At 38.8% G+C, this 27,773-nt stretch overlaps 1 protein-coding gene and 1 pseudogene across 5 annotated transcripts in view; one reads left to right on the forward strand and one right to left on the reverse strand.

Moving 5' to 3' along the window:
- Positions 1-27,559, forward strand: part of TRIM37 (tripartite motif containing 37) — a 123,519-nt gene extending 95,960 nt beyond the window's left edge. For 2 of the 5 annotated variants that reach the window (XM_067021235.1, XM_067021234.1), the window contains exons 20-24: positions 3,785-3,913; positions 4,274-4,463; positions 6,332-6,444; positions 15,989-16,099; positions 17,440-18,696. In XM_067021235.1, the coding sequence (XP_066877336.1) occupies positions 3,785-3,913; positions 4,274-4,463; positions 6,332-6,444; positions 15,989-16,099; positions 17,440-17,522 (626 nt within the window). In that variant the 3' untranslated portion in view covers positions 17,523-18,696. Of the gene's footprint in view, positions 1-3,784; positions 3,914-4,273; positions 4,464-6,325; positions 6,445-15,988; positions 16,100-17,439; positions 18,704-26,212; positions 26,343-26,686; positions 26,855-26,954 lie in introns of those variants that run through there. The other 3 variants (XM_059047698.2, XM_067021233.1, XM_059047700.2) reach the window with 3 other exon arrangements.
- On the reverse strand, positions 2,390-3,520 carry LOC131746439 (palmitoyl-protein thioesterase 1 pseudogene; annotated as a pseudogene).
- Positions 27,560-27,773: the final 214 nt, after the last annotated feature.

Here is a 27,773-nt window from a genome sequence, read left to right on the forward strand (position 1 = left end):
GTTCAAGGGCCATCTGTAATGTAGCATGTATTAGTTCCTTCCTTTTTATGGCTGAATGATACTTCATTGTATGTGGGTACCACTTTTTGTTTGACCTACTCATCAGTTGATTAGGACTTGGATTTTTTCCCCACTTTTAGCTATTATGAATAATGATGCTATGAACATTCATGTATAGTTTTTTGTGGGGACATATGTTTTTATTTAAGTATATGCTTAGGAGTGGAATTGCTGGATTATATGAGAACTATGTTTAACTTTTTGAGGCACAGCCATACTGTTTCCAAAGCAGCTGCACCATTTTACATACATTTACAGTATATAGGGTTCCAATTTCTCCATATCCTTATCAATACTTGTTATTGTCCATCTTTTCTTTTTCTTTGCCCATTGAATTATCTTGGCCTCCTTGTCAAAAATTAATTGACCATAAATGTAAGAGTTTATTTCTGGACTCTCAGTTCTGTTCCATTGGTCTATACTTCTGTCTTTACACCAGTACCACAACCTTGAATACTATAGTTTTATGGCAAGTTGTGAAATCATAAGTGTGAGTCCTCCATACAAGAGTGTTTTGGGGTATTCTTGATCTTTTGCATTTTTCTATGAATTTTAAGATCAGCTTGTCAATTTCTGCAAAAAAAAAAAAAGACAGTTGGAATTTTTATAGGGATTGTGTTGAATCTGTATTGTAGATCAAGTTTGGGAGTATTGCCATGTTAACAATATTAAGTCTTCCAGTTAATGAACACAGAATATTTTTCCTTATTTCTTTATTTTCTTTCAAAAATATACAGGTCTTAACATTTCTTTGTTAAATTTTTCCCTAAGTATTTTACTCTATTTGATGCTATTGTAAATGGAATTGTTTTCTTAATTTCATTCTCGGATTGTTCTTTGCTGATGTATAAAAAGTCAGTTGATTGTTGATCTTATATCCTACTACCTTGTTGAACCTGTTTATTACCTTTTAATGCATCTCTTCTGCTTTCTTTTTATCATTTTTCCATCTCCCTGAGTTTATGCATGTTAGGCCATTTAGTTTCAGTTTTTTCTAATTCTTTTTCTTTTTTTTAAGAAACTACTCTTTATTTTAGACAACTTCATAAAATTATTTTCACACGTCCCCACTTCTTACCTTTCATCCTCTTAGTTGAAAAGTCTTGAGAGAGGTGAAAGAAAAATCACAGAGGGTAAACTTTGCAGCAGTAACAAAGTGCTTCCCCTAAGTACAGCTAACCGTTTCCACAAACTGGCATTCTGTGGAACAGTCTTCCAAAAAGTGTTGCTAGGTTTTCATGGGATAAGGGAGGTGGGGGCTAAGACGTCCATGCTCAAATAGTGTGGGAAACGGTAGATTAAGGTTAGTGTTCTGTACTGTAACAGGAATTCTCAGAGTCCTTAATATTCTAAGGTGGGTTGATCTTCAAGAGGAGAAAAGGGATATGGAATACTCGCTAAGCTTTTTGAGCAAACAATCTTTTTTTTTTTTTCACAGAACAGCAGAAGCAGTTTGAAGTGCGCAATAATCTCAAATTTTTGAGACGGAAGTTAGAAAGCCTGATCTCTTCACATTTTTCTTCTCATTCTTTGCTAATGCCAGCAATCAAGTGACTGTAGAATCCAGACCACTAGTCATATTTAGAAAGGACAGGTTCATCAAGGATGGAATGGAAAGAACCAACTACCTCCTCCTTTTTCATTTTACATCTTTCTTTAAACCTCCCCCTCCCCGTCTAAGCAATACGTACACTTCCTCCCTTAAGCAATCCTTGGCTGCTATGTCCCTCCTTTTGTGACAGAGCACCTAATTCATCACCACCTGAGGAGACAAAAAAAGTGCTGCCAAGGCAAGATGGTGGGCTGCCCGAATTTGTCTAATAATAGCCAAGACACCACAGAAAGCAGCACACTCAAAGAGAGGAGGACAGCCTCAAGAAATAATGTGGACACATCCAAGCATTGCTTTTCCAAGCACTGGTCAAATCTCCACCAGCACAACTGAGAAAGCATTTATGTGAACACCTCAGGCCTGGGTACTGGCCTCTTGGTATGAGATGTGGCTAGATTTTCCTGAGAAAGGCATCTGCCTTAGACGTTATCTCATGGTTTAGTTTTTTCAGTCTCTTCCGGGCCTGGGCACAGTTCTGCCACTGACCTGCAGCAAACTCCTAATTCCTAAAACAGTCTGACCACATCAAAGGGTTGTAAAACAATCTCCATGGTTATTAGCTAATTAAACTTGCATTCAACACCATATGCTGACAGGGTGAGGCAAAGGATAAGATTCCAATCTTGGATCTTTCCAAGCAGGGCATGTTAGATGGTGAGGAGAGAAGGATCAGTTGCTAGCTGGATCTGAGCTCAGGCTTGGGCATGGGGGGAACTGGTTTGGAAGTGTGAGGGGTTCCCTGAGCTCTGGTGCAAACTACACGGGTTTCACTCAAGGAAGGGTATGATGTGGGCATAAAACCGTGCTTCAGACAGTTGAAGATGGTCCCCTTCGAGAGCCAGGAACACCAGCTGTCCTGCGTTGTCCATTGCCTTCAGCCCAGGCGGTCCTGTGTGTACGGGGTGCTCTCCTGTAAGGGAATGGTTTCCTTGGCTTGGCCACTTCTGTAAAATCCAGACCACTCAGAATCCATGGGGTCCACAATGGAATCATTGAGGAATTTCACCACCACAAACTTCTTCAGGGCCATCAGGTTTTTCTTGTAGGACTCATTGACACCTCTCTCCTGATTACTATCTGCCAAGAAGATGCTGTGGTTGCTATGTCCTCCTTTATGGGGTCGTGCCAATATTCTGCTTGCACCAGGAGTTTCTTGTATAGCTTTGTTGTAAGCTCTGTTTTTCTGATCAAGTCACAGATGTGAGAGCTCTCTCCTGGGCACTGAGGGAGTCCATAAACACCTTGATGTTGTCCCCCAACTGAGATGAGATTGATCATAGGAGGTGATGAGCATCTCTGAGCCACTGCCCTTAGAAATTGGCCTCCCTGGGAGAATCCCATAGCATTGTAGCCTTGCTGCAATTTTAGGATCCTTAGCAAGAATCTGACACACCATTTTCCCTGGGAGTTGACATTCAAAAAGAAGCTGTTCTCCACATCCTCTACCAGGATCTTCCCAATCTCTAAAGATAAGACGTAAATTCCAGGTGTTTTCTTCTCAACCATGTGTTTAATAGAGCCCGAGCTTAAGGGATTACAACAGCTGTCTCCCATCCCATGCCAGATCACCAGGGGCAGTGGCGCTGGCAGGTCGAGATGCCCCAGCGCCAGGGAAGTGCAGGACCCCGGCAGGATAGTGAGAGCCCTAATTAATTCACTTTAAGGCTACACATTTTCCTCTAATTACTGTTTTCACCACAAACATCTTGAAGTATTATAATTGTGGCTTGTTTCTAATTTAGCGTTCATTTCTTTTTTATCGAATAATGTTCTACAGTTTCCAAGTGTTTTGGTGGTTATTGTTCTATTGTTAATACTTAGTTTAATTAAACTGAGATTAGAGTTCATGTCTGGTATGATTCTTCTTTTGGAGTTCACTGATAATTTTCTACTTTTGTAAGTTGAGACTGTTCCACAAGCAGCAAAATAGGAATACCTTTGGCATAAAACCCCAAATAAACCAGTTGGGACCAGAGTGTTCTGTTTATTTTTGGACACAGTAGGTGGGACTACCTTTCATGGATGGTAAGATTAAATCTTTCTCTGACTGCCTAGGTAATAAGTTTTGTGCTATTTTATCATAATCAGAAATGTTTTTAAATGTCTTTACAGCCACAAATAAGAAGAGTAATTCACCCAAGCCAGCTCGGTCCAGTATAGCAGGTAGTCTGTCACTTCGAAGAGCAGTAGACTCTGGGGAAAATAGCCGTTCAAAGGGAGACTGTCAAACTCTGTCGGAAGGTAAGTTTGGAGAATTCAAAATGTGATTTTGGTGGGTAGATGTCTGTTACTCGAAATTGATCTTATGGTACAGCTTTAGAACTCTAAAGGCACCAAAAATGCTGAAACTCAATTTGAAAGTTCCTTGATCACACAGAACAGACCCATCAGTAAGAAAGTGCAGCCATTAGACTCCATATTCTGGAGCCCTGAATTTTAAATAGCTGGCATCAAAAAGACTAGGATATATTTTTAAAATTGTTTTTGAGTTTTCCTGCAGTTTATAAATATATGTATCGTGAGATCTACTAACATGGAAACTAGAGAGAGAACTTCTTGTTTGTTTGCCTTCTTTCTGAATATCCCCTTCATTTTTTGTAGGCTCCCCAGGAAGCTCTCAGTCTGGGAGCAGGCACAGTTCTCCCCGAGCCTTGACACATGGCAGTATCGGTGACATTCTGCCAAAATCTGAAGACCGGCAGTGTCAAGCTTTGGATTCAGATGCTGTTGTGGTTGCAGTTTTCAGTGGCTTACCTGCTCTTGAAAAAAGGAGAAAAATGGTCACCTTGGGGTAACTTAAGTTCTTTTGTTTATGTAATGGAATAATAGCTAATAGTTTTGTTTGGCACTTTAATTCTACAATGTAATGAATAAATTTCTAGTTTGTTAATTTTTTAACAGACAGTTTATTTGTTGTATTAAAATGTAACTTTTCAAGCATCAGAGACCTTACTTTTTTCTTTCTTAACAGAATGAGATAGTACCAGAAGTTCAGCTTAAATACATGAGAGCTCATTTTCACTGAAGTTAGGATAATAATGTTATATAACCTTGGGTGACCTCTGCCTTGTGAGATTTTGGGGTCAATTTTTTTTTCCATCTGTCCCATATTTTTCAAAGACATTTGTCTATATTATGTCCCATAGGTCTTTTACATGAATTTTGTATAGAACAAAGCACTCTGGCGATGGTATTTTAAAACTGCTTTTCTGCTTTCATCTCACCTTTTTTTTTCCCTTTTATGAAAGTGTCCTCAAAACACATAGTTGGAATTTCCCAAAAGGATATATATATATATATATATATGGTCATCAGTACCTTTATCTCTCTCCCAGGAAACATAAACTCAAATCCCAGTCATGTCACCCAGTTGACATTGTCAATTAAACTTCCTTCCATTTAAAAGAGAGTGGATATGGAATGTATTGTCTGTGAATGTGCTAGATGAGCCATTAATATCCATCTGCTGATCTATTATATGGATATTAAATAACATTTCTAATTTTAAACAATGGAATAATTCTACCTTGGAGTCTTTGAAAAGAACTTTGAATTAAATTTAGAGAAAGATTAATATTAATTTATTATTAATTTACTTAATTGTATAGAGTTTTAAGATCTGGATAATTACCAAATCTAATAGGACAGCTGGTGGCTGTTTTCTGTTTTAGCTCAAGATTAAGCAGTGGAAGGGTGTTATAATCATTGGAGATTGTCTTGTCCTCCCCATTTCCTAGCCTGGTTTTATACATGTTCCTTTCAAGATGAAGCTGCAACTAGTTTTTATATTTTGTTATGGAGATTTATATCTGCCTTTAGTCATAAAGATTAAATGTGTACGAATGTGCACTTTTTTCTAGATTGTAAAATCCTGTATAAATGTGTAAAGCTCATAGCTATAACCCTCATTTTACAGTTAATTATACTGCCAACCTGGGTCATGTGGTGTTTTCCAGCTTGTGTTTTTTTTCCTTGCCTGATTTAAGGTAGTGTAAGCAAAAATTTTAAATGCTAGTAATAAATGGTTCAAAAGTGGAAGTTAGAAAAAAGAATATTAAGTTAAAATTTCCCCATCTTTGTCTCCCATCTGCTTTGTTTTCCAACCTTCTGCCCACACACGTTCCTGCTGTTTTTAATTTTTTGTATATGCCGTCTTCTCAGCTTTCATGCATATTTAAGCAATATTTAAGTGACCATATAGCTTTTTTAATACAAAAGGTACACCTTGTTTTCTCACTCATTATACCTCAAAAGTCTTTCCATATTGGTGAGAACATGTTATTAAGGACTTCTATTTATATTTATTTTTACATTGGAATTCTTATTGAGATAATTGTAGATTCACATGCAATTATAAGAAAGAATAGAGAGAGCCTGTGTACCTTATCCAGTTTCCCCTAATTATAACATTTTGCAAAACGCTGATATATTATCACAACCAGGATATTGACATTGATGCAATCTACCACTTTATAACCTTTCATTGTGAGTCTTCTAGTGAACCTTTTAAAAGTAAAACTTGAAATTTAGTATTAAACACCAGTGCCCTATACCCTACTTAGTTTGCTCAGTTTCTGGACAGGAAAACGATATAGATTATTGTATCAGTGACTAGTTATACAAAAATATCAGGTTATTTTCTCCCTCTTTGAGGACTAGTGTTAAAGGAGGTCGTCTGGAAGGAATGCAAATGACTGATTTGGAAAATAATTCTGAAACTGGGGAATTACAACCTATACTACCTGAAGGAGCTTCAGTTGCCCCAGAGGAAGGTAAGGAACGATAAAGACGTAGTTGGCGGGAGGCGAAATAATCTTTTTTTGGTGGTGGTCGGGAGTGGTTGGTTTAATAAACAATTACTGAGATGTATGTACTCTCTGACATGCTTGATCTGAAAACAGCATTCGTTGTGCCACTGAGTTTGATTTACTAGGACATTAAGCACAATGGAAGGCAAAATGGATAATTGACTACATAAAAGGACATCTTACTAGAACAGGAATTTACAGGGGGAAAGTCTGCAGATACTTCATTTGCTCATTCACTAAATGTGTTATGCTACCTACATGATAGGCATTGAAGTTTTGCTAGATATGAAAAGATTAAATTGGATATGTTCAGTGTCTTACGGGAAAAACATGTCCCAAAACAACTAATTAGAATATTAAATGTTAAGTACTTTGTCTTTTAAAGTCAGTCTTGATTAATGTTTATAGATTACTTTACTCTTTTAGAAGGATTCCAAACTTTAACCATTTAAAAAATCCTTTATGGTAACCGACTTCTGCTCTGCCAGTTCATTCTCAGTTACATTTCTAGTATTTGTCTACATGTTCTTCCAGGTCCATTATTCTTTATCTGAAAGTGTAGAAGACTTTTTTGTAATTTTGAGTTAACAGAAGGTGCTTGAAACAAGGCTACGTGTGTTGCCCTTGCTTGTCCTTTATATGTTAGCAGAAAAGCATGTCAACTTTATTAATAATATTTGACACTGAGATTTTTCATTTCTTAGTGAAACTCTGCCACCTACCACCTCTGCACTTATTTGAATTTCAACAATTGATGAATTGTAGCCCAAAGCATATATAAAAGATGCCAGCATCTACCTCTGGCTGCTCTGTGAGTGTGTGTGTGGGGGGGGTGGCATTTTCAGGTTTTTCAGGTAAAGAACACGAAACATTTTGGTCTTCCATCTTAGTTGGTGCTCCTGTGGTGGGCAGCATTATTTCAGTAGAAATTAAATGGAAAGGATTTTTAAAGTGAAGTGTTGATTGTTAAAACAACAGGAAAAATATATTATGATTGATCTTTATAGAAAGGACCTATAAGGATTAGCTAGTAGGGCTTAGCTAGTTTCCATGTATTTATACATGCTGATTATAGATTGTAGTGGCTTAAATTGTTATAGCATGTGCTGGAATTATAGGCTCCTTCTGTGTATGCACTATTTGTGAAATGCTTCTAATTTGCCTGGCATTGTTTTGATGCTGGTGATAAAGTAATTCCTGAACCTACTGTTTAGTTCAGGGTTTCTCTACCTTGGTGCCATTGACATTTTGGGCCAGGTGATTCTTTGTATTAGGGGCCTGCCCTGTGCATTGTAGAATGTTTAGCAGCATTCTTGGCTTTTAACCACTAGGTGCCAGCAGTACCTCCTCTGAATTACAGTAACCAAAAATGTCTCAAGACATTGCCAAATGTCCCCTGGGAGGCAAAATCATCCCTAGTTGAGAACCACTGGTTGAGTTGAAAACTCAAACCAGGGGTGACAACTCCTTAAGAATCACTTTCCAGAGTGGGTCACAGTTACAAATGGGAGCAAGTTGTTCTCAGGTATGCTGGTTATGTGTTCGTGGTGCTGGGAAGAGAGCAGGGAGAGCAATTGAAAACCAAAAAACAGGTGTTAGAGACCAGTGAATAGCCAATTATAATATGGAATGATGAGTGCTGTGATGGCGCATATATAGGGAGCTCAACTAACAGGTATGTAATAATAAAAATAATAGATAATATTTGCAAGCCCTCATTAGGTATTAAGACTGCTAAAGACTTTACCAGTATTATGTTTTCTCAATACAGACCTACATGGTTACTTTATTATCTTGATTTTACAGGTGAGTAGGCTGAGGCCTAGAGATGTAACTTACCTTACTCAAAGTCACGGAGCCAATGCTCTTAACTATCACCTCTCTACTAACCTAATCCACACTTGGAAAGATCATCCTAAGGGATGAGTATGAGTTAGTATGAGTTGTGAAGACTGGTGAAAGATGAGGCCAGAGTGGAGGCAGAGGTCAGATCATGAGGAATTATACTGTATGTCTAGCTAGAATTTGGACTTTGTCCTTTGAATGGAATATAAGCAAGGAGTGAAATAATAAAATTATGTTTTAAAATTCCTACTCTAGCTGAGTTGGGGACTGGGAATGGGGTGTGGAACTCTGGGAACTGGAAGACTGGTAAAAGAAGAACGTTAAATTAAACTTGGACTTTTAAATTTCAGCCTTCATCTCAGAAATTCACATTTTCTCAGCAGTTTTTCTATGTAAATAGCTAGTTAGCACCAAAAAAAACCCATAAGTTTTGACATTAGTTCCATTTCTTTTTTTAAAGCTAATCATTAACAGCTTATCCTAAACTGGAGAAAGGCAATTGCTTGGCCACATTTAGGATCTGCTCTGCACTTTCAAGTCTTTGAATCTGAGATTTAGTGCTGTCAGTGTTACTCAGTAACACATTTTTTTCTTATGTAAGGAGTGTTGTAGTGATGCAAAGCAGCTTGAACTCAATATGAAAAGTTACTGTAAACATGCAAATCAGTAGTGCCAGGAAAGTCCACTATCGCAATTTGTTGGTATCTAAACAGCTTATTTACCACTGGAGTCCCAGGAAAAGCAGTGAGGAGACTGATAAGGCTGGAAGAGGGAACTAGGTAAACTGACAGAACTCTGAGCCTTCTGAAATTTGCTTTGTGAGAGGAGAATGGGGCCTTACTTACTGCTGTGGGTATATTCTATCATCAGCAGGAACCAGTTCTCAAGAAAACCTTTATTTTTCACACCGGTAAGCCTTGGTGAAAAGTTGAGTGGGGTTGTCTTACATCTGTGCTTAGGAATAACGAGCCTCTTTATTCTTAAGCAGAATGCCTAAAAGAACATTTTCTCTGGTAGGTCACTGTAAATTGGTGTCTCTCTCCTCTCCTCTCCTCTTCCTCCCTCCCTACTGCCAGGCTGTTTGAAGTAACTTTAAAATTTTTTTTAAAGTTTCCAGTTTTAAAGTTTAAAGTTTTTAAAACTTTGAAATTCTTTGTGTTACTAGTTGGGAATTTGGGACAACTAAAGTGGTCTCTTAAATGTTCCTGAGAGTCAATAAAAAGTGACTTTCCTTAGACTTGACAGTCATCAACAGGCCTTTCTTTTCCTTTCTAACTGGGATCATATGGGACAACCTTGTGTTAATCTCCTAGTTAATGGCTGGATTACAAAAATCTTGATTTCCTTCTCAGACAACCCCCTCCCCCAATTGATACCTACAGAATTCCTTAGGTAGACTGGTCTCTTCCTTGTTCTATCTAAAACTGGAGACTGTGCGATTGACTTCTGCTGAATTAGCACAGTCCTTTTCAATTAAGTCAGGGGTGTCACCCATCCCAGGGAAGGCCATGGCATGTCTATTGCAAACCTTACTGGCACCCTATCTAAGAGTAATACACAAGTCTGATGCTCCAGCATTGCTGATCCCTTTTGTTACACCAATGAAGACATAAGTTACAAAAACCCAATCAGCTGGTTTAAGCAATGGGAAGATTTACTGTCTTGTATTAACAAGAAGTCTCACCTAACTCTGGTAGGGCAGTTTCAAGGTTGGAAAATTTACCTGCTTAATGTCATCAAGAACTCATTTCCTCCCACCAACCCCATCCACCCATCTTTTGCTCTGCCATTCTAAGTGAGTTGGCTTAGCTCCCTTCAGGATGGCAAGGTGGTTGCTGCAGCTCCAAACTTTATATGGAGTCAGAAAAACATTCTGGGAGTAGGGGAGGATTATTTCATTTTTTATGTCTCTGCTTATCAATGTTTATCAATGAGGGCACATCTCATTAATCAGTAGTGAAAAAAAAAAAGGAAACTTGGCAAAGTCTGAAGATTTGGTTCCCCTCCCTGATCCATTCCACGTGGCCACTTGGAGAAGGGAAGACAGCTGAACAACATTGAGGTTCTGCTGGAAAGGAGGAAGGCAAGTGAAGCATTAGTGTTTTGTCTACCAGGTGGTTACTGTATTTTCCAAGCAGCTGAAGTTTGAGCACCCCTGAATAAGGGCGTTATAACTCAAAAGTTAGCTTTGGACTACTGAGCATATAGTGGATACTCAAAAAATATGGTAGGTGATTGATATAGAAATACCCTATTTCACATTTTACTTTAAGATGCAGGGTTGATTTTGGGTTTTTTTCCCCCACAGGAACATCTCTGAAGCATCTTCTATTTAATGGTATCTTACAATAATTATCATTGACAGCCAGTTTTGTAAAAACTTGTTGACACCTTCTGGTGAGATTAAGAACGGTCCTGTATTCAAATTTCACAGTTGGTGACATATCACTAGTTTGCTTTAACGTTTACTTAATGCAGTGGGTAGACATTGCAATGTATGGGGCAAGGCACATAGCAAATAGCTTGTGACCTGTTGCTTGACAGTAGCTACTTTCATTTCCAAAAAAATCAAAGTATTTGACCTTACGTTGTGTTTACTTGCTCTCACTGATGTCAGTGGGTTGTACAGGAACTGGTGACCCCATAGGTCAACTATTAAGCTAGAGGTCAAGAGACCAATTTGTTTCTCTCATTACATTCACAGAGGTAGGGAACTTCAGATCTTAGGACATGATAAACAAGTAGTGTTTTCATGCAGGAATTTGTTTCCAACACTTCTTGGAAATGCATGTTTTTCTGAATCCTAAGAAAAGTAAGTCAAGAAATCAAAAAACTGGAAAAAAATATTCTAGTTCTCCCATTAGAGTTAATCTTAACAGTCAACACAGAAACATGGGGACTTCCTGGCAGTCCAGTGGTTAAGACTCCACGCTTCCACTGAATGTGGCACAGGTTCAGTCCCTAGTCGGGGAACTAAGATCCCACATACTGCATGACGTGGCCAAAAAATGAATTTAAAAGAAAACAAAACAAAACAGAAAAAACACAGAAACATGACTGCTTTGGAAGAATCCACTAATGGCAAGTTGAAAGTATAAACTGGAAATGCTGGTACCTAGAATCAAAGGTTAAGATCGATGGGAGCACCTTGAAAAGAAGCAGTTGCAGTCAAATCGGTCCCGGCTATAGCTGTTGCCATTTTATAAGTATGTGTTCATGGCCCTGTCTGCTGCTATGTAAATATTAATGAGTCTACACTATACTCTACAGGAATCCTGTGAGTGGTGCTTCAAGAAATAGGAAGTTTCAAAAGCAAAAGAATTCCTCATATTGGCATTTTTTATAATAGATTTATTTATTTTTGGCTACGTTGGGTCTTCATCACAGCACACGGGCTTTCTCTAGTTGTGGCAAGCAGGGACTACTCTTCTTGCACGTGCTTCTCATTGCGGTGGCTTCTCGTTGCGGAGCAGGGACTCTAGGCGCACGGGCTTCAGTAGTTGTGGCTCGCAGGGTCTAGAGCACAGGCTCAGTAGTTGTGGCACACAGGCTTAGTTGCTCCGCGGCATGTGGGATCTTCCCGGACCAGGGCTCGAACCCATGTTCCCTGCATTGGCAGGCGGATTCTTAACCACTGTGCCACCAGGGAAGCCCCCATGTTGGCATTTTGGATGTGATTCCATGTAGTGCTATAAACCTTACTAAGAGTTCTAAGTGTACATTATTCAACCATTACCCATAATGTTCACAGCGTTTTCCAGTATTTGAGTATTCACTGTAGGCTACAGTTCTTGTAAATACTACAAACTAACCAAAAATTTTAAAAGATACATAAATTTATTAGAGCTTGAAAAATATTGTAAGTGTTTAAAGAATAACTTGAGATTTGGGGAATTCCTGAGAATTCCAGTTCCTCGTTTGTGAATCCTGGAGGTTAATATATGTCAGTTCAGAAACACTAGTACCAAGAGGTCAAATTTGTGCCTAGAATTTCAGTAACTCATGTGGGTTTTAGAGTTTTCAGCAGTAGTTCCACAAAGGGCCAGAAGGTGGAGGTGGTGCTTCATGCAAGTAGCTGGTTTAGTCTCTGAACAGTTAAGTATCACTCTTGACTCTGGAGAGCAGGATAGTTTTTTCCTTTGCTTAGTAAGGCAATTTCAGAAACGTCCACACATCCAGCCTATCTTATGAATATTTAAGGGAGAAATAGTACTGCACAAACTCTTATTGAAAACAGAAGAGGAGGAATTCACCAGTAAAGCCATCTGGGGCTACAGTTTTCTTTGTTGAGCTTTTTTTTTTTTTTTTTTTCCCTTAAAATTTATTTATTTATTTTTGGCTGCGTAGGGTCTTCATTGCTGCAAGCAGGCTTTCTCTCTAGTTGTGGCAAGCGGGGGCTACTCTTAGTTGCAGTGCACGGGTTTCTCATTGCGGTGGCTTCTTTTGTTGCACAGCACGGGCTCTTGGCGCATGGGCTTCAGTAGTTGTGGCTCGTGGGCTCTAGAGCGCAGGCTCAGTAGTTGTGGCACACGGGCTTAGTTGCTCCGCGGCATGTGGGATGTTCCCGGACCAGGGCACGAACCTGTCCCCCACGTTGGCAGGCCAATTCTTAACCACCTGCGCCACCTGGGAAGTCCCAGGGAAGTCCCTGTTGATAGTTTTTTCAGCTACAAATTCTGTTTCTTTAATACTTAAAATACCTATTCAGGTTATCTATTTTTACCTGAATGAATTTTGGTAGTTTGTGTCTATCAAAGAATTTGTCCATTTCATCGGTGTTCCTGATTTCAAGAGCATAAAGTTTTTTATACTGTTCCCTTATTACCCTTTTAATGTCTGTAGAATCTCTAGTGATGTCCCCTCTGTTATTCCTTTTTTTTGCCCTCTTTTGTCTTGGTCTGCCTAGAAGCTTTTCAGTTTTATTGACCTTTTCAAACAACTATCTTGTTTCAATGATTTCTTTTTCTTTTGTTTTCTTGCTAATTTAATTTCTGTTCTTTATTTCCTTTTACCCAAGTTTATTTACTCTTTTTTTTTCTAGTTTCTTAAAGTAAATGCTTAGACCATTACTTTGAGGCTTTTTTCTCTTCTAATTTGATGCTGTAACTTTATCTTTAAGCACTGCTATAGCCACATCCCCAAACTTTTGATATGTTGTACTTTTATTTCCATTCAATTCAGAATGTTTTTCATTAATTATGGAAAATTCTTGGCCATTTTCTCTTAATATATTGTCTCTCCTTTGCTGTCTTTATGGGCTGTCTAGTTGACACAGTTTGAACCATTCCTTTTTTATCCCTGTGTTTCTTAACCTCTTTTTTATAATGGCAATCTCATTGTTCTTTAAAACTGTTTAATTTTCTCACTTCTGTCTTTAAGTTTTTCAGCCTTGCCTAAATTCACCTATTGATAGTTTAATGACTATATCTGAAAAGTCTAATAACTTTTTAAAAACCTGTCCTTTTCTTTGACACATTAAACAGAATTTTGTACTCTGTTTATTTTGTGAAAAAAATCATGGTATTGTCCTTCTATTTGTACATCTGCTGACTTACTTCAAGTAGATTGTCTGCCTTGTTTGTAAATTTTGATTGGAACATAACTTTTTGAGACTTTTTCTACCCCTTGTGAGAATCATTCCCCACCCCCCTCCACCGCCACTGTAATTGTTGTAACCTGGATTGTGGAAGCTTCCCACCAGAGAGGTCTTTTAGATATGTTTCAAGACTTTGTGTGTGTGTGTGTGTGTGTGTGTGTGTGTGTGTGTGTGTGTGTGGTACGCGGGCCTCTCACTGTTGTGGCCTCTCCCATTGCAGAGCACAGGCTCCAGACGTGCAGGCTCAGCGGCCATGGCTCACGGGCCCAGCCGCTCCGCGGCACAAACCCGTGTCCCCTGCATCGACAGGCGGACTCTCAACCACTGCGCCACCAGGGAAGCCCTGTTTCAAGACTATTCATGAGCATTTTTATATCTGCTTTAGTCTGTGTTAGATAATTTCAACATTATCTCTGTCATCTCAGCACTGATGTTCGTTCTTGTCTTTAACTGGTTTTTCATATGGTGAAGCAATTTTGGATTGTATCCTGGACATTTTTAATATGATTTTATGAGACTCTGGGTCTTGTTTAAATCTGCCAATTTGTTGGTATTTCAAATTCTTGTCTACACCAATATGCCTGTCCCTATTTACTTTTCAGAATTCTTAAATAGCCACTTCATACATCCTGTCCAGGTTTTATAGCTGCATTCAGTGGGCAAGATGGGGTGGAATGTGCTTGCTTCATCTTACCTAGAACCTTCCCTCTAGAGGAATAAATTGCTTTGTTCGGATAAAGCAATTTTAAATTGCTTTATTCGGATCACACTAGCTCCTGACCAGTTTTTATGTTACTTTCCTAAGATTTGAACCTCAACCTTAATCCCAAATTTAAATTATGCACACAAGCCTTAGTTTGAATTCTGAGGTGAGCTGAGCCCAGAAATAAGACAAAATTCCCTGCTGTCTTCCTGTGACAGTAGACAGAATCATTTAGTTTATTCTTTCAGTAAGAGCTTTAGCTTTTTGCAGGGAGTGCAATTTTAGTCTTATTTTCAACTCCCTTTCTATGGTGGATCCAAAGTTTTTTATCCTATCCCCAACAGAGTATTAAAGACTTTTGCATCAAGCTCTCTGGGGCAACTGCATCTACCCCACTAGTTTTCCTTATCCTTTTTGTCTCTATACCTATGGATTTCCATTCGTTCTTTTAAATGTAGCTGTTCATTAAAATTTTTAAGTTTATATTTTATCTAGCATTTATAAGGGTTTGTAGCAGAAAGATTTTCAGATTTTCTTGATCACTGTCTTGTTGAAACAGAAGTACTTTCTGTACTATAAAAATTCTATAGAACTTTTCTTTTAAAAACCTACTCATGGGCTTCCCTGGTGGCGCAGTGGTTGAGAATCCGCCTGCCGATGCAGGAGACACGGGTTCGTGCCCTGGTCCGGGAAGATCCCACATGCCGCGGAGCAACTAAGCCCGTGAGCCATGGCCGCTGAGCCTGTGCGTCCGGAGCCTGTGCTCCGCAACGGGAGAGGCCACAACAGTGAGAGGCCCGCATACCGCAAAAAAAAAAAAAAAAAAAAAAAAAAAAAACCTACTCATATGCAAAAAACAAAATTGGAGGCCCAAATGGGATAGTAACTCATTTATTGCTAAAATTACTGGAATTTTTTTATACACACAGCTAGATATGAGTGTAAAGGTGTATTTGTATTTATGAGTGTTTATATTTATATATGTTTTACGCTAGAAACTGTTGAATCAGGATTAAAAGAGCTGTTATCTCTTATGACTCTTTAGGGGGAAAAAAACCTATGTTTGCCTTGGAAAAATTGTTCTCAGTATAATGAAATTAATACTGGCTTCAAATTATAACTTTTCAGGTACTGTGGAAAGGGCAGTTTTAATTTTTGAGAACAAAAATAAGTACTGCTCTAAATAACTAAAGAGAACTTAGGTTTGTGTGGTTACTTTTTTCTTTGTTTTGTTTGCTTGTTATCTTCTGTTTTCTTGGCATTCAGTGTAAAATTCACTAGGAATCTCAATTTAGGATAGGGGATTGCCTTTTTCTTGCAGTGGTTTCTTGTCAGAAACACGTTCTCTCCTTCTTTCCTGCCAGGAATGAGCAGCGACAGTGATATTGAATGTGACCCTGAGAACGAGGAGCAGGAAGAGCACAGCAGCCTGGGCAGACTTAGCGACTCTTTCATGGCACAGCCCCCAGATGAAGGTGCAGCACATGATGTCATTTCACGGGGATTAATAAAACCATCCCTTCTGCTGCTGCTTCCTTTGCTTCTCTTTCTGCTTCTGCTGCTTCTGCTTTGCTGCTTCTGCTGCTTTTTCTTTTTTAAGTTATTGTCATTTGTGAGCCAACATTCTGTGGGGTAAACTAAATGGTGAGTACTGAAAAAATTCGGTAGATAGTATTTGCCTGGTCAGACACCACCTAATGCGTGCTGCTTACTGGGTGGAGCAAGTGTTGGCAACCTGCTTTGGTACAGCCTATGACCTGAGAATGGGGAAAAAAAAAAAAAAAAAGCCAAACAAAAAAGAATTTTCAACGGAGACCATTTGTGGCCTGCAGTGCCTAAATATTTACTATCTGCTCCTTTATAGAAAATGTTGCCAGCCCCTGGGGAGGGTTCAGATTTTTTTTTTTTCCTTTTCAGAGATATTTGTAGCCTAGCTAATAAGGTAACTTTTTTAAAGATAACTCTTTCTGACTTCTTAGAAATGCATGCTGATTATGGAATCATTGATTTTATGACCACTTCCTCCTAAAAAAGTCTTAGGAAAAAGAAAAAACTCACTGAGAGAAACCCAGTGTTAGTAGTTTTGTTTTGTTTTATTTTAGGTGTACAGCGTAATGATTTGATACATGTATACATTGCAAAATGATCACCACAATAAGTTTAACATCCATCAGCCATTGTTAATATTTTATCCAGAGACCTTAAATGATCAATCTGAGCATTCCTCTATAAGAGTTCCTCGAATAACAACATTGTCAGGCTTACGTTCATTGTCAGCTTTATATTTTACATATTTCCCTGATATTCTACTGTCTTTTTTAGTACAGATTCAGTCATTTGATGATTTTTTAAGTATTAAGGTACTCTTAGCAATCTTCTCTGCTTATAAAAGAAGCAGCCAAATTTCAGGCAAGTTATTTTGAGTGCTGATGAGTTTTTGTAGTGATATTTGCGTGCACAGTTTAATTGGCTTTGAGATACATTTTATATTTACAAAATCAGTCTTTAGAGCGTACATCGTCGTGGTTTCCTCTTCCCTTCTTTAGCTGCTCCCATAGTGTCCCCAGGACGACAAGGTCAGGCAACGCCTTTCATCTTCTAATTGTGGGCGTCTATTACACATTTTGGTTTTTTCTCCTTTATTTTGTTTGTTACACTTGACTCAGATCAAAAATTCTCTAAAAATAGAGATTTGTTCACAACCCAGCAAGCACATCTTTATCACTTAAATAACACACTTGGTAAGATCATTTAGAGGTAAGGAAAGGAAAATACTGGTCTTTTAAAAATGTTAACTTTTTTTTTTTTCTCCTAGATACACATTCCAGTTTTCCTGATGGTGAACAAATCCACCCCGAAGATCTCAGCTTCAGTACTGATGAAAACAGTGGAAGGTAATTTTCAAATCAAGAAAACTGACTTGCAAGCTATCTTGACCCTGAATTTTGCTGTAGTTGGTGCTCAAATTTGTCAACAGTCAGATAATCAGATTTGGTCTTATTTTTTTCATCACCTCTACTTGAAATAGTAATTCTGAAACTTTAGATAAAGTAGCACAATTCTAATGTAAGACATTAGTACACAGGAAAAAGTTGTGTGGGAAGAATTATGTGTAGTGTAATGAAATAACAGTGTAGCCTCAATTAATTTAGTAAACAATATATTCATAAAAGGCAGTTTGTCTACTATAACAGAAGGGCAATGAACTGCCAGGAGACGTACCTGGAGACAGTGCAGGCCCTCAGTAACCTGCTCAGCATTGGCGCTCTTCTGTCTTGGCTAGACACTCAATTGCGTTTAAATGACCACCTTTATATTTGGGGTTTTAATTATAGTTTATAGTTTCACTAGTGCCTGTAGGTTAGTGAGCAGAAATATTACTAATGTGTAGATTCTTCCCTGTAGACACTTTATGTGAATAACTGAAGTGTAACACTAGACTGAATCTCCTCTTTGGAATATGTTGACTGACTGAGGTTAATTTATTTATCTTTTCTTGTTTGTTCAAGTGCAGGCACACCGTTTAATGACACCTAAGCTTTCTTTTGTGTAACTTTTACACATGTAATTTTAAATGAATTAAGTTAATATGGATTGGTTATGTTCCTGGTCGTATGAACACATGTAAGAACATTTAAAATTATTTCGTTTTTTCTGCTTCTTACTAAACAATTGTAATGTAACGAGTATTTTAAAACCCTGTTTTCTCCTTAATTTTCTTTAGTTGGACATTGATTTCAGTGTCAATACATTTAAAGATTCCTACATACATGTACTTACATGAAACTGTGGTATAAAGTTTCCTTTCATACTCAGAATTAGTCCAGAATAATTGCCAAACTTTATCATTGTGCTCTTGCATTTGTTTGTGAGCTGCTATACTATTTGTGAAAATTACACTGAAAGTTGACTAAGAGACTATTGAAAAAGCATGAATACATACACGTGAGAGGCATCTCATCTGCTTATTTTTTATCCCTTTTCCATGTCTAGTGTCTTGCCGAATGCTGTGATTCATGGTTTGCTTTTGTTCAAAACAGTTTGCACTTTTTGTTAATAAAATGATGCTGAGAAAATGCTATGCCTCTGCAATTTATTAAAAGTGGAGCAGGAAGCCCCCCTTTTTCCTATTCCTATTGCCTGTGTATTATAGAGGCTGTTGAGTTGTAAGTAGATGCATGGGGAAGTTAGAAGACTTATTTATAATCTCCATAATGTGTATGGTTACTTTTTCTCCTTAAATTAGTTGGAAATATTTAAGTAGTATAATCATATGAGAAGTTAAAATTTAGTATTTGCTTACTACCATGATAGCATTGGCATGCTGTCGTATAGTTGTTAGGTAGCTTATTGTGCAATGCTCTGAAACATTACTAATAAGTTCTTCACATTTCATTTTCTACTAGCTGGAAATGTCTTTATGTTCATTACATTTTGATGAGATCATATTCTAAATCAAACTTATTTCTGTGCTACATTGTAATGGGTAAAACTATAATGTAAGAATTTTGTACCTTTAGTGTTGAGAGCAAATCATTGTAAGAATTGATTTTGTACAAGTTTTTTTTTTTTTTATTGAGGCTTATCAGAATTCATAAAGACAGGTGTGATTGACTCAGCTTTGGAACTCTCACTATTGCGTAGCTGTTTCTTGACCTGTATATGATATAGAACTGAGTGCTTTCCAGTGTACCTTTATAACTTATTTTCAAAATATGGTAAAGAACTAAGAGAAGCCAGAGAATAGACTGTTCATTTGGGGAAATTTACTTGTAAGAGCTTTTAGCACAAGTGATTTAATCATGAGATTCCCTTGGGTCATTAATCTATACAATAACTTTTTTTTTGAATTTTTGAATTTTATTTTATTTTTTTATACAGCAGGTTCTTATTAGTCATCCATTTCATACACATCAGTGTATACATTTCAATCCCAATCTCCCAATTCATCACACCACCACCACCACCACCCCGCCACTTTCCCTCCTTGGTGTCTGTATGTTTGTTCTCTACATCTGTGTCTCAGTTTCTGCCCTGCAAACCGGTTCATCTGTACCATTTTTCTAGGTTCCACATATATGCGTTAATATATGATATTTGTTTTTCTCTTTCAAACTGACTTCACTCTATATGACAGTCTCTAGATCCATCCATGTCTCTACAAATAACCCAATTTTGTGCCTTTTTGTGGCTAATATTCCACTGTATATCTGTACCACATTGTCTTTATCCATTTGTCTGTCGATGGGCATTTAGGTTGCTTCCATGACCTAGCTATTGTAAATAGTGCTGCAATGAACATTGGGGTGCATGTGTCTTTTTTAAAAAAAGATTTTATTCTTGGGCTTCCCTGGTGGCGCAGTGGTTGAGAATCCGCCTGCCAATGCAGGGGACACGGGTTCGTGCCCCGGTCCGGGAAGATCCCACATGCCGCGCAGCGGCTGGGCCCGTGAGCCATGGCCGCTGAGCCTGCGTGTCCGGAGCCTGTGCTCCGCAACGGGAGAGGCCACAACAGTGTGAGGCCCGCATACCGCAAAAAAAAAAAAAAAAAAAAAAAAAAAAAAAAAAAAAAAAAAAAAAAAATTATTCTTTTTGTTGCAATGGTAAATGGGAGAGTTTTCTTAATTTCACTCTCAGATTTTTCATCATTAGTGTATAAGAATGCCAGAGATTTCTGTGCATTAATTTTGTATCCTGCTACTTTACGAAATTCCTTGATTAGCTCTAGTAGTTTTCTGGTAGCATCTTTAGGATTCGCTATGTATAGCATCATGTCATCTGCAAACCGTGACAGCTTTACTTCTTCTTTTCCAATGTGGATTCCTTTTGTTTCTTTTTCTTCTCTGATTGCTGAGGCTAAAACTTCCAAAACTATGTTGAATAAGAGTGGTGAGAGTGGGCAACCTTCTCTTGTTCTTGTTCTTAGTGGAAATGGTTTCACCATTGAGGACGATGTTGGCTGTGGGTTTGTCATATATGGCCTTTACTATGTTGAGGAAAGTTCCCTCTCTGCCTACTTTCTGAAGGGTTTTTATCATAAATGGGTGTTGAATTTTGTCAAAAGCTTTCTCTTCATCTATTGAGATGATCATATGGTTTTTCTCCTTCATTTTGTTGATATGGTGCATGTGTCTTTTTGAATTATGGTTTTCTCTGGGTATATGCCCAGTAGTGGGGTTGCTGGGTCATATGGTAATTCTATTTTTAGTTTTTTAAGGAACCTCCATACTGTTCTCCATAGTGGCTGTATCAATTTACATTCCCACCAACAGTTCAAGAAGGTTCCCTTTTCTCCACACCCTCTCCAGCATTTGTTGTTTGTAGATTTTCTGATGATGCCCATTCTAACTGATGTGAGGTGATACCTCATTGTAGGTTTGATTTGCATTTCTCTAATAATTAGTGATATTGAGCAGCTTTTCATGTGCTTCTTGGCCATCTGTATGTCTTCTTTGGAGAAATGTCTGTTTAGGTCTTCTGCCCATTTTTGGATTGGGTTGTTTTTTGTTTTTTTTTAATATTGAGCTGCATGAGCTGTTTATATATATTTGGAGATTAATCCTTTGCCCGTTGATTCATTTGCAAATATTTTCTCCCATTCTGAGGGTTGTCTTTTCGTCCTGTTTATGGTATCCTTTGCTGTGCAAAAGCTTTGAAGTTTCATTAGGTCCCATTTGTTTATTTTTGGTTTTATTTCCATTACTCTAGGAGGTGGATCAAAAAAGATCTTGCTGTGATTTATGTCAAAGAGTATTCTTCCGGGCTTCCCTGGTGGCGCAGTGGTTGAAAGTACGCCTGCTGATGCAGGGGACGCGGGTTCATGCCCCGGTCCGGGAGGATCCCGCGTGCCGCGGAGCGGCTGGGCCCGTGAGCCGTGGCCGCTGAGCCTGCGCGTCTGGAGCCTGTGCTCCACGACGGGAGAGGCCACAACAGTGAGAGGCGCGCATACCGCAAAAAAAAAAAAAAAAAAAGAGTGTTCTTCCTATGTTTTCCTTTAAGAGTTTTATAGTGTCTGGTCTTACATTTAGGTCTCCAATCCATTTTGAGTTTATTTTTGTATATGGTGTTAGGGAGTGTTCTAATACATGTAGCTGTCCAGTTTTCCTAGCACCACTTATTGAAGAGACTGTCTTTTCTCCATTGTATATCCTTGCCTCCTTTGTCATTGATTAGTTGACCATAGGTGCATGGGTTTATCTCTGGGCTTTCTGTCTTGTTCTGTTGATCTTTTTCTGGTTTTGTGCCAGTACCATATTGTCTTGATTACTGTAGCTTGGTAGTATAGTTTGAAGTCAGGAGTCTGATTCCTCCAGCTTCGTTTTTTTCCCTCAAGACTGCTTTGGCTATTCAGCGTCTTTTGTGTCTCCATACAAATTTAAGATTTTTTGTTCTAGCTCTGTAAAAGATGCCATTGGTAATTTGATAGGGATTGCATTGAATCTGTAGATTGCTTTGTGTAGTATAGTCATTTTCACAATATTGATTCTTCCAATCCAAGAACATGTTATATCTCTCCATCTGTTGGTATGATCTTTAATTTCTTTCATCAGTGTCTTATAGTTTTCTGCATACAGGTCTTTTGTCTCCCTAGGTAGGTTTATTCCTAGGTATTTTATTCTTTTTGTTGCAATGGTAAATGGGACTGTCTCCTTAATTTTTCTTTCAGATTTTTCATCATTAGTGTATAGGAATACAAGAGATTTCTGTGCATTAATTTTGTATCCTGCAACTTTACTAAATTCATTGATTAGCTCTAGTAGTTTTCTGGTGGCATCTTTGAGTTTCTCTATGTATAGTATCATGTCATCTGCAAACAGTGACAGCTTTACTTCCTCTTTTCCAATTTGTATTCCTTTTATTTCTTTATCTTCTCTGATTGCCATGGCTAGGACTTCCAAAACTTTGTTGAATAATAGTGATGAGAGTGGACCTCCTTGTCTTTTTCCTGATCTTAGAGGAAATGCTTTGTTTTTCACCGTTGAGAATGATGTTTGCTGTGGGTTTGTCATATATGGCCTTTATTATGTTGAGGTAGGTTCCCTCTATGCCCACTTTCTGGAGAGTTTTTAATCATAAATAGGTGTTGAATTTTGTGAAAAGCTTTTCAGCATCTATTGAGATGATCATATGGCTTTTATTCTTCAGTTTGTTAATGTGGTGTATCACATTGATTGATTTGCATATATTGAAGAATACTTGCATCCCTGGGATAAATCCCACTTGATCATGGTGTATGATCCTTTTAATGTGTTGTTGGATTCTGCTTGCTAGTGTTTCATTGAGGATTTTTGCATCTATATTCATCAGTGATATTGGTCTGTAATTTTCTTTTTTTGTAGTATCTTTGTCTGGTTTTGGTATCAAGGTGATGGTGGCCTAATAGAATGAGTTTGGGAGTGTTCCTTCCTCTGCAATTTTTTGGAAGAGTTTGAGAAGGATGGGTGTTAGCTCTTCTCTAAATGTTTGATAGAATTCACCAGTGAAGCCATCTGGTCCTGGACTTTTGTTTGTTGGAAGACTTTAAATCACAGTTTCAATTTCATTACTTGTGATTGGTCTGTTCATATTTTCTGTTTCTTTCTGGTTCAGTCTTGGAAGGTTGTGCATTCCTAAGAATTTGTCCATTTTATTGGCATAGAGTTGCTTGTAGTCGTCTCTTAGGATGCTTTGTATTTCTGCAGTGTCTTTTGTAACTTCTCCTTTTTCATTTCTAATTTTATTTATTATTTATTTTTATTTTTTGTGTGTGTGGTACACAGGCCTCTCACTGTTGTGGCCTCTCCCATTGCGGAGCACAGGCTCCAGACGCGCAGGCTCAGCGGCCATGGCTCATGGGCCCAGCTGCTCTGCGGCATGTGGGATCTTCCTGGTCCAGGGCACGAACCCATGTCCTCTGCATCGGCAGGCGGACTCTCAACCACTGCGCCACCAGGGAAGCCCTCTAATTTTATTGATTTGAGTACTCTCCCTCTTTTTCTTTTTCTTTTTTTTTTTTTTTTTTTTTGCGGTATGTGGGCCTCTCACTGTTGTGGCCTCTCCCGTTGCGGAGCACAGGCTCCGGACACGCAGGCCTAGCGGCCATGGCTCACGGGCTCAGCTGCTCCGCGGCATGTGGGATCCTCCCGGACCGGGGCACGAACCCGTGTCTCCTGCATCGGCAGGCGGATTCTCAACCACTGCGCCACCAGGGAAGCCCCTCCCTCTTTTTCTTGATGTGTCTGGCTAATGGTTTATCAATTTTATCTTCTCAAAGAACCAGCTTTTAGTTTTATTGATCTTTGCTCTTGTTTTCTTTGTTTTTATTTCATTTATTTCTGCTCTGATCTTTATGATTTCTCTCCTTCTGCTAACTTTGGGTTTTGTTTGTTCTTCTTTCTCCAGTTCCTTTAGGTGTAAGGTTAGATTGTTTATTTGAGATTTTTCTTGTTTCTTGAGGTAGTCTTGTATAGCTATAAATTTCCCTCTTGGAACTGCTTTTGCCACATCCCACTAGGTTTTGGATCATCGTGTTTTCATTGTCATTTGTCTCTAGGTATTTTTTTATTTCCTCTTTGATTTCTTCAGTGATCTCTTGGTTACTTAGTAACGTATTGTTTAGCCTCCATGTGTTTGTGTTTTTTACATTTTTTTCCCTGTAATTGATTTCTAATCTCATAGTGTTGTGATCAGAAAAGATGCTTGATATGATTTCAATTTTCTTAAATTTACTGAGGCTTGATTTGTGACCTAAGGTGTGATCTATCCTGGAGAATGTTCCGTGCACACTTGAGAAGCAAGTGTAATCTGCAGTTTTTGGATGGAATGTGCTATAAATATCAATTAACTCTGTCTGGTCTATTGTGTCATTTAACGCTTGTCTTATTAATTTTCTGCTTGGCTGATCTGTCCGTTGGTGTAAGTGAGGTGTTAAAGTCCCCCACTATTCTTGTGTTACTGTCAATTTCCTCTTTTATAGCTGTTAGCAGTTGCCTTATGTATTGAGGTGCTCCTATGTTGGGTGCACATATATTTATAATTGTTATGTCATCTTCTTGGATTGATCCCTTGATCATTATGTGGTGTCCTTCCTTGTCTCTTGTAACATTCTTTATTTTAAAGTCTGTTTTATCTGATATGAGTATTGCTACTCCAGCTTTCTTTTGATTTCCATTTGCATGGAATATCTTTTTCCATCCCCTCACTTTCAGTCTGTATGTGTCCCTAGGTCTGAAGTGGGTCTCCTGTAGACAGCACATATATAGGTCTTATTTTTGTATACATTCAGCAAGCCTGTGTCTTCTGGTTGGGGCATTTAATCCATTCACGTTTAAGATAATAATCGATATGTATGTTCTTATTACCATTTTCTTAATTGTTTTGGGTTTGTTTTTGTAGGTTGTTTTCTTCTCTTGTGTTTCCCACTTAGAGAAGCTCCTTTAGCATTTGTTGTAGAGCTGGTTTGGTGGTGCTGAATTCTCTTAGCTTTTGCTTGTCTGTAAAGCTTATGATTTCTCCATCAAATCTGAATGAGATTCTTGCTGGGTAGAGTAATCTTGGTTGTAGGTTCTTCCCTTTCATCACTTTAAGTATATCATGCCACTCCCTACTGGCTTGTAGAGTTTCTGCTGAGAAATCAGCTATTAACCTTATGGGAGTTCCCTTGTATGTTATTCGTTGTTTTTCCTTGCTTTCATTAATTTTTCTTTGTCTTTAATTTTTGCCAGTATGATTACTATGTGTCTTGGTGTGTTTCTCCTTGGGTTTATCCTGTATGGGACTCTGCACTTCCTGGACTTGGGTGGCTATTTCCTTTCCCATGTTAGGGAAGTTTTCGACTATTATCTCATCAAATATTTTCTTGGGTCCTTTCTCTGTCTCTCTCTCTCTCCTTCTGGGACCCCTATAATGCAAATATTTTTGTGTTTAATGTTGTCTCAGAGGTCTCTTAGGCTGTCTTCATTTCTTTTCATTCTTGTTTCTTTATTCTGTTCTGTGGCAGTGAATTCCACCATCTGTCTTCCAGGTCACTTATCGGTTCGTCTGCCTCAGTTATTCTGCTATTGATTCCTTCTAATGTATTTTTCATTTTCAGTTATTGTATTGTTCAGCTCTGTTTGTTTGTTCTTTAATTCTTCTAGATCTTTGTTAAACATTTCTTGCATCTTCTCAATCTTTGCCTTCATTCGTTTTCCAAGGTCCTGGATCATCTTTACTATCATTATTCTGAATTCTTTTTCTGGAAGGTTGCCTATCTCCACTTCATTTAGTTGTTTTTCGGGGGTTTTATCTTGTTCCTTCATCTGGTACGTAGCCCTCTGCCTTTTCATCTTGTCTTTCTGTGAATGTGGTTTTTGTTCCACAGGCTGCAGGATTGTAGTTCTGCTTGCTTCTGCTGTCTGCCCTCTGGTGGATGAGGCTATCTAAGAGGTCTGTGCAAGTTTCCTGATGGGAGGGACTGGTGGTGGGTAGAGCTGGCCGTTGCTCTGGTGGGCCGAGCTCAGTAAAACTTTAATCTGCTTGTCTGCTGATGGGTGGGGCTGGGTCCCCTCCCTGTTGGTTGTTTGACCTGAGGCAACCCAACACTGGATCCTGCCTGGGCTCTTTGGTAGGGCTAATGGTGGACTCCGGGAGGGCTCGTGCCAAGGAATACTTCCCAGAACTTCTGCTGCCAGTGTCCTTGTCCTCACGGTGAGACAGAGCCACCCCCCACCTTTGCAAGAGACCCTCCAACACCAGCAGGTATGTCTGGTTCAGTCTCCCCTGGGGTCACTGCTCCTTCCCCTGGGTCCCAATGCGCACGCTACTTTGTGTGTGCCCTCCAAGAGTGGAGTCTCTGTTTCCCCCAGTCCTGTCAAAGTCCTGCAATCAAATCCCTCTAGCCTTCAAAGTCTGATTCTCTAGGAATTCCTCCTCCCGTCGCCAGACCCCCAGGTTCGGAATCCTGACGTGGGGCTCAGAACCTTCACTCCAGTGGGTGGACTTCTGTGGTTTAAGTGTTCTCCAGTTTGTGAGTCACCGATGCAGCAGTTATGGGATTTGATTTTATTGTGATTGCGCCCCTCTGACCATCTATCTCATTGTAGCTTTTCCTATGTCTTTGGATGTGGTGTATCTTTTTTGGTGAGTTCCAGTGTCTTCCTGTCGATGATTGTTCAGCAGTTAGTTGTGATTCTGGTGTTCTCGCAAGAGGGAGTAAGAGCACATCCTTCTACTCTGCCATCTTGGACCATCTCCTACAATAGCATTTTGAGGTGTCCTTCTGTCCTTTATTTGGGGGGAAGTATCTGTTGTGGTTTTTGTTTTTAACTTGTAAATGTTCTTAACCTTTACTCTTTTTTTTTTTTTTGGCAGTACATGGGCCTCTCACTGTTGGGGCCTCTCCCATTGCAGAGCACAGGCTCTGGACACGCAGGCTCAGCGGCCATGGCTCACGGGCCCAGCCGCTCCGCGGCATGTGGGATCCTCCCGGACCGGGGCACGAACCCGTGTCCCCTGCATCGGCAGGCGGACTCTCAACCACTGCGCCACCAGGGAAGCCCTTTACTCTTATTTTTAATGATGTTGAAGTCTTTTTAGTCAGTGGATTCCCCATAATGGCATAGGGATATTTGAATCATAGTACATTTTGGATCTTGAGTATTTTTTGGTTGTTTTTATGCTGTCAGGTTATGTATAAAAGCAATTAGGAGTGCTGCCCTTGTCTTAGATGAATTGAGAATTGGTTGAGACCCTTTTACATTGGTGGAATTTGAGTTCACTGTGTCAGCAAGACTATTTTTGTTTGTTATAGCTATAGGAAATTTTGAAGGTATTTCTTTATGGTTGCACAAAAATTTTGTAGGGAAAATTATTTGAACTTAATTGGTATATTATCTTCTCATATATTTTAGAAACCCAAGCTATTTGTACCATATTCTGATTTCTGATTCCATATTAAGAATAAAGTCTATCTCTTGAAAAGCAAAAAAAGTAAGCTTCTAAAGAAATGATTTGTAACTGCCCTCCTGGCATAAAATTCTCTATTTTTATAATTAAAGTTGATAACAGGTTTCATGAAAAAGCAAACTTGTAGGTAGCTAAAGGATGTACTCAAAAGCAGTTCTCCTATGATGAAGAAAATCATGTCCTGTCTGTTTTGTTGGGCTCCAGCTCACGTCAAGTATTGTTGTT

Source organism: Kogia breviceps, chromosome 19 (assembly GCF_026419965.1).
Source record: "Kogia breviceps isolate mKogBre1 chromosome 19, mKogBre1 haplotype 1, whole genome shotgun sequence".
NCBI lineage: Eukaryota > Metazoa > Chordata > Mammalia > Artiodactyla > Physeteridae > Kogia > Kogia breviceps.